Consider the following 7,654-nt stretch of genomic DNA (forward strand, 5'->3'; position numbering starts at 1 on the left):
AAAGAGTTGTTGTTTCTATGAAAACTAAATGGCTCTGAAAGAATTGATAAAGGTATTTAAAAAAATTGCTGTTGAATTAAGTGAGTGAGAAAAATGTAAAAGATGGGGGGGGGAAATCATGGAAAATTTAGACGGATTGTGCACTCAGTTTGTTTCATAAGGGTCGTTAAACTTCACTCTAGTTTAAAGAAACCAAGATTGGATAGTAAAAAATGTGTTATTATGGCTCTAGTTTATGCAAGAAGGACAAGATGAAACTGAAATCAGTGCACCCATAAAAGCAGCATTAGGGACTTGGTCTTACATCAAAAGAGTGATACAGTAGAGTGTTGATAATCTGAAGTAAATGGGACCAGGGGTAGTTTGGACTTCTGATTTGTTTGGATTTTCGAACTTATCAAAAATACCGTTCTGGAGGCAAAAAAAAAAAAAGGTTTGGTTAAGTTTAGAAATAAAATCACTAAGTTGTACTTATGTATTTTTATTCATAGGTAACAAAACAAATGGAACGTTCAGCCACAATAACACATATATATGTAGGCATTAATGAAAATAATTACTTATTTTTTGCTGCACCATTTTCAAACTTTGTTTCTTTGCTCTCTCACTCTTTTCAGCAAGAGTAGTTGAGTTGGACAGCACTCAGTTTGTTACTCATACCAAGCAATCTCAGTCTCTAGCACATCAAATACCTCAGCATGCATAGGCTCAGTGTTGATGTAATTTTCTTCATCGTTGTTTTTGTCTGTATCATTTTCAGGAGCTCCTGTTTCTTTTACATTCACAATTTCATTTTCATTGAAAACAGGAAACCCTGTAGCATTAATATCATTTCCATCCATGCCCTGCATCACCTTCACTGCAATCTTCAAACCCAGGGTTTGATGGATACAAGTTGATCATCTCATTCAGTATTTGTCCCTCATCTCCTTCAGTTCGATTCTGCTCATCTCCTACAGTTTCTTCTGCAACAGAATACAGTCTTTTCCAAGCATTTTTTAAATTCTGCATAGTGAGTGATTCCCACATGCCAGCTAACATGTAACAGCTGTCCTTGAGACTGAGCTTTTTAGAAAAAGCTATGATACTTTCTTCATTGCTTTCTACTAAAAGTAAATGACACAAGACTTATTTTTTGTAGATTCTCTTCAACTTTTCAATGAATCCCTGGTCCATCGATTGGAGGTGTGTGATAACCTTTAATGGAAGAAACATGACATCAAATCCGCTGTATATTTTGTTCAATGTTTCCACCGAAGGATGTGATAGCGCATTGTTTAGGATAAACAAGACCTTGCCCATTTTGCCTTCTTGTTCACAATACTTGTTGACATTTGGAATAAAACTGTTGGTAAACCATATCAGATTACTAAGTATGAAATATCAGATTACTAAGTGTGTTGAATAACAGATTACAAAGTGTTATGTTTAGTTAGTACTGTATGTATATTAACTAAGCTAGGTATGTAAGCGTAAATTTATTTTTATTTTGCTAACCTGTGAATAATATTCTTCTGATTTTCCCATATCATTTAATTTTTGTTAATTGGTAAGGTAATAGAAGTGTAAGTTTGTGCTTTATATCTTCATTTTTATAGCCTGTGGATAATATTCCTCTGATTTTCACTTATCAGAATTGTTTAATAGAACCAAAATTAAATTCACAAATGTGATCAAAATAACCAGTGCTTACTGTAATAATTTTATGGCACCAGTATAAAAAAAATAATAATAAATGCTGGTTCGTTCGGATTTTTGATAGTCTACTGTATATAGAAATTTTTACAGCAAGTGATGGATGAATTGGACATTAGAAAAATGTTATGGGTTCATGTAATTAGTATTAATGGAAGAGATTATTAGCTGATCGGCATGCAGGTCAAAAATTTACAGATTTGTTATTTATTAACCTCAGGGGCTCACATCTGGTGGACTTGGCACACCAGAGGGTCCTGAGCTGGATATCATCATTCTTCTCTTTCTTGGTGATTCCCATCTCTCTCTCAGGGTAACTCGGGAATTTTTTTTTTTTGGCTGGTGCAGTTCAGGCTTCCTTGCACCATATAGCTAATAATAATAATAATTAACAGAAAAATTTATTGGAGAACAATTCGGCAGTTAGATATGAAGTCCTCTGAGCAATGCAGACAGCCAGTTATGTTGGCTCACTGGGTTTTATCTACAAGATACAGGAACTTGGCTAGCAGGGATAGAGAAGTGATTATCCTGTTGTATAAGACAATGGTTAGGCTGCATCTTGAGTACTGCATACAGGTCTGGTGGCATCATGTTACGAAGGAAGTAGATCTGCTCAGACTACACACATATGAGGGGGTATCAATTCAAATTGAGGAATGATAGATGTGTGGAGGTTTACCTTTAGCTAGCCAGTGGCTGATTGTTTGGAATAAACATCCAGTTGGTGTTGTGGAAGTGGGCAGCTTGAATAAGTTCAAGGAAGAACTAGACAAATTATGAGAGGTTTTTCTTTTTTTTTTTTTTTGGCTGATGAGCTTGCTTTCTTGCATCATATGCCACTACTACTAATAATAATATGAATGAAGCAGGACCTACAAAAATTATGGCAAAAAAAAAAAAAAAACTGAGCCTGCAGCACCAGGATACAAAAAAAAAAAAAAAAAAAATCCAAAGAGAGAATCATGGTACTGCCTGTAACAGTGTAACAAGAACTCATGATTAATGCTTTTCATTGGCAAATTAACTAATTCTACAGCTTTTAAAAATAAATTGTTCATCTTTACAAGTTTATTACCACTCACAAAAATCAGTGTGGATGGATTATGCATTATTCAAAGAGTTATTTTATTTTTTTTCCCTCATGAATTTGTATCTTCTGTAAAGAAACACTTAAAAGAAAATAAACTTACCTGAAAAGGTTATTCTCTTTCTGTATAACACTCCACATCACAATTGTAACTTAAGAGAATATAAAGGCCGTGCTTATAACCAAGTGTAATATACTTGATTCAGCCTATGGATCAGGAGGTTTTAGATTGTCAAAAGAGAAGACATATGCAAAAGTTTTTGAGTTCAGTATTGAAGAAAAAAAAAAAAAAAAAACAGAAGACATGTCAACAATATAGTATTAGCATGATATACAGTGTTCTCCACAGGACCTATCAAATGGGTGCACCGCCTGATGAATTTAACTGGCCGTCCAGCTAAAATTTAAGTGATTCTCGTGGTACCACATGGTACTGCTCACTGATCTCGATCAATATTAATTCGAACATACTATGCAATTAAGGTCAATGTGACAGGAGCATATAATGTTAAATTATGAAATTACCTTTTGCTCTGGATTGCTTAAGTCATATTTATAAAATTGCAAAGTATTACACTTCCCCACCTGGCTGGCAAAATTTTCGGGGGAGAATACTGATAGAAAACTGAAGTTAAACATTTACTAAACCTATAAGAACTATAAGAAGATATCGAAGAATACGTTTATTAACTGATTCTAGGCAAATCAAAGTTTACAATTAATTATCAAGAATGGATTCATTTGTTATAACAAATGAATTCATTTGATATAACAAATGAATACAAATTCGTTATAACAAATATAACAAATCAGTATTCTCCTCCGAAAATTTGGCAAAATTTTCGGGGGAGAATACTGATAGAAAACTGAAGTTAAACATTTACTAAACCTTAGAGAAAATTTTGGTGTGATGTTGACAATGCTAATGAAAGTCCTGAACTATAAGAAGATATCGAAGAATACGTTTATTAACTGATTCTAAGCAAATCAAAGTTTACAATTAATTATCAAGAATGGATTCATTTGTTATAACAAATGAATTCATTTGATATAACAAATGAATACAACGGATTCATTTGTTATAACAAATACAACAATGGATTCATTTGTTGGAAAATTATATTAAATTATGGACAATTTAAATTATACACACTGTGAGGGAAACAGATTAATCTAAATATGAAGAGGAAACAATCAAATCTAGGGCCATAAAATTTCTCATATAGTAGCCCAAAAATGACCTATATACAGCTTTACATTATATTGAACAGCACATTTACTATATTTTCAGTATTCCAGAAAAGATTAGAGATAAGTTTTTTATACTAGTTAACATTTTATTTTTTAACTTCCTGAGCTTGTAGCAGTGACTGAACAGTCAACGATGTGATATTTATAAAAAAGCTGAAGGATTATGCTGCAAAACATCATATTTCATCATTTAAATAGGTGAAAATTACTGATTTCATGTAAATAAATGCACATACATATATTTTAAGTGAAAATAAAATCCTTAAGGTATGTATGTATATTTTATGATTTCTGCCTTAACTGACTTTTCTGATTAGCCAACTACTGGTCCTGATCATGTCAGATAACAGGGCTTTTATTGTAATAATAATTACATATAACCCCAAGGGCTCACACATCTGGTGAGTATGGGCTTGGCACACCCATGGTCCTGAGCTGGATATCATTCTTCTCTTTCTTGGTGATCCCCTTCTACTTCTGACTCTTGTTTTCTCTCTCTCTCTCAGGGTAATTCAGAAATTTTTTTTTGGCTGGTGCAGCATAAGCCTCAGGCTTCCTTGCACCATATAGCTAATAATAAAGGTGCCTCCGTAGCCAGGTAGGAAGGAGCAGCAGTGCGTAGCACACGCTTCTTGATTAGACCGGGGTTCGAGCCCGTCACCACCAAATACAGAGGATGCGGAAAGGTCAGGGAATGACCACCGCATATTCCCAGAGCAATATGACCTTAGTTGCTAATGCTCCTTAAAAACCAAAAAAACAAAAAAAAAAAAGCTAATAATAATAATAATATACAGTATATTCAATTTTTTATTATTCCAAATATTATCCCAAATGTGCCTTTTCGTATTATCAAACAGCTGGAGTCTAACAAATATCTATTGAGACTGAATAGTACTGTCCTAGTTAGGTTGGCAATCTATTTGAGCAAAAATTTCTTTAGTGATGACCTAAAGAATGAAACAGAAATCTCCTAAAACGAGTGCCAGCAATTGTATAGTAGAGCATCCCAAAGTCCCAGCATTTCTCATACATCAGCTCCAACCTACGACTGAACATAACTGATTCAGCCAAATCACTGTGACAAAACCTACTACTCAGAGGTGGCATAGATTTTTACTGTTTTTCAGTAATTCAGAAAGAATTAAAGATTAGTTTACCTTCCAGTGTTACAGCAGCAATATTTTGTTCAATTCACAATGTGTTACGTAATTGGAACTATGGTAATTCTGAGGGTTAATAAAAAATTTTTATACTATAGTTTCATTTTTAATTTCCATATTCTTAACCGGTTAAGTCCACTGCTAATATGGCATAGAGACACCACTTGTGTAATATTTTTTTTTTAATTTGGAAATCAAATCCTCCAATAATTTCTAAATAATCGTGCAGTAATTTCTGTTTCCATTTCAATATACTATGAATTATAGCAAATTAATTTTCATTTTTCATTTAAAAGACAACAGATGAACAAAAGCATCTATCGTTTTTGTACCAAACTAACATTCTCATGTGGAATCTGTAAGATACCACCAAGAGCTGTTTAATCTTGCCATAGAGCTTTTGTTTCACTGGCTAAACATGAACAACTGACAAAAACACACCTGTTCATATGGCATCTGACAGACACTGGGTGAGTATCTGTATTTCAATTCAGTGATCTTGCTGGTGCCTCAGTAGCCAGGTGGGCGGGAGCAGCAGTGCGTAGCACACGCTTCCTGATTAGACCGGGGTTCGAGCCCGTGCCCACCAAATACGATGCGGAAAGGTCAGGGAATGACCACAGCATATCCTTGGAGTAATATGGCCTAAGTTGCTAATGCTCTTAAAACCAAACAAACAGTGATCTTGAAAATTATAAGAAATGGAATAAAAATATTCTTTATTATTATTGGGTTCTCTCATTCATTTTGGTTTGATATTTTGTAATCGAGTTTAGTAAATCATACTTAACAGAACACCACTTTCGGTTCAGCGTGAAAGCTAAAAATTAATTATTATTTTTTAAAATTAAAATAAAAGGTGTCGCACGAAAACCACAAGCTATTTGTTCCAACCAGATCACGAGCAATGGAGAGTTAAACAGAATTCATTCTATATTTTCAGTTAATTCAGTAAAAGTAAAAACTAATTTTTTAGACTATAGTTTCCTTTTTAGAGCTTATGGAATTTCTGTGCTTATGGAAAATATATCACTGCTGTAAGTGGTAATTTAAATTAAAGAAATAACAATATTGGAATATGTAAAATTAAGGTTCGTTACTCTTAATTAAATGGGGATTTTTTTGGTTTTTTTTGGAAAAAAGGTTTCTGGCTCTATTGTTTCTATAGCAAATTTTCGCCCAGCGTGCCAATATACATTTCATCACACAATCGAAAAAGATAACTGCTCTCCATCATTCTCCTGGCTCATTATTTACACCACCCGCTGATTATAATGGCTACCATGAGCTTAGTATAGAGTAAATCCGTGGCATGGTGCCGTGAAGGGTTTTGTAAAGTCATAGTACCTGCGTGTACCTGTGCACCTTACAAAAAATAGCAGGTTTTTTTGTCACAGCGAGTCGGCCAAAACAATCACAGGTTCAGCTGGCGCTGATACGCTGGGAATTTGAACGCTATAATGTAGGATCACCCGATTGCCATGAACTACATGTGACTTTTAAGATCAGAAACAACATGTGACTTTTAAGATCAACTAGCCACAGAAAAAAAAAAAAAAAAAAAAAAAATTATATCTTACTCATATTGTCACACTTCACAATTACATATGATTGGCTATCTCATCCGGTTAATTCCAAGATTGAAGCACGAGGATCTAAGAATATAAACAACAGTAACAGATTTTTCAGGTTACAGCTTACTCATTTGGGATCCACACTTTTACTGTTCGATCTCTTGATCCAGTAACAATTGCACCCTCGGGAAAATAGGACGGCGCTATAGCCCGAACATCCATTGAATGTCCGACAAGCGAACATCTCAACCTGTATGTGTTAAGCGCCATTACTGACAACTTTGACGCCCTCTAGGATTTCAGTTTGAAATGCTCTCAACGATATGAGAAGAATTTATTTGTCAAAAGGGATGCTCTCAAACTCAGTACTGGTCAAGGGTGCCAACGGCTGAATTTATTTTTAATTATTTTTATTTTTATAATATGGATAAAATTTACAAACAACCGAAATTTTTTTATGGACATATATGTATTTAATATTAATGTTGAAAATTTTAGAAAAAGCAAAGTTCAATTTTAGAAAGATGAATGAGACTTTTAAAAAAAATGATAACTATTAAAGTGCACTAATGTTCTGTGCTAAACTGGAATTTAACTAGAATTCTACAAAACAGTTCTATGGTGATTTCGAGATGCTGTTTGGAGAAAACACAAGGGAAATATGGCTTCGGGACATCCCAGTTTTTTGGCATTTGTCATGCCACTTGTATCATGGTAATGCCCCTGCACGCTAGTCACTTTTCATTCAAGAAATAAACAAACTCATTGGACTTGTTATTCAAAGCACATGTTGTAGTTTTCCTGACCCTGTATTAATACCATCCTCCTCATACCGGGTGGAAAAGGCTTGGATTCGAGTCCCATCAATAACATAAGAAATT

The 7,654-nt window shown here is 34.1% G+C and overlaps 1 protein-coding gene across 1 annotated transcript in view; it reads right to left on the reverse strand.

The window, feature by feature from the left end:
• Plap (phospholipase A2 activator protein) overlaps positions 1 to 7,043 on the reverse strand; it is a 121,014-nt gene extending 113,971 nt beyond the window's left edge. Inside the window, exon 1 of the mRNA XM_090373709.1 lies at positions 6,901 to 7,043. Within this exon, the coding sequence (XP_090229835.1) occupies positions 6,901 to 7,043 (143 nt within the window). The remainder of the gene's footprint in view (positions 1 to 6,900) is intronic.
• Between the last annotated feature and the right edge of the window lie 611 nt (positions 7,044 to 7,654).

The sequence above is a fragment of the Mastigoproctus giganteus genome, chromosome 5 (assembly GCF_048544385.1).
Source record: "Mastigoproctus giganteus isolate SK-2022 chromosome 5, ASM4854438v1, whole genome shotgun sequence".
NCBI classification, from domain to species: domain Eukaryota; kingdom Metazoa; phylum Arthropoda; class Arachnida; order Uropygi; family Thelyphonidae; genus Mastigoproctus; species Mastigoproctus giganteus.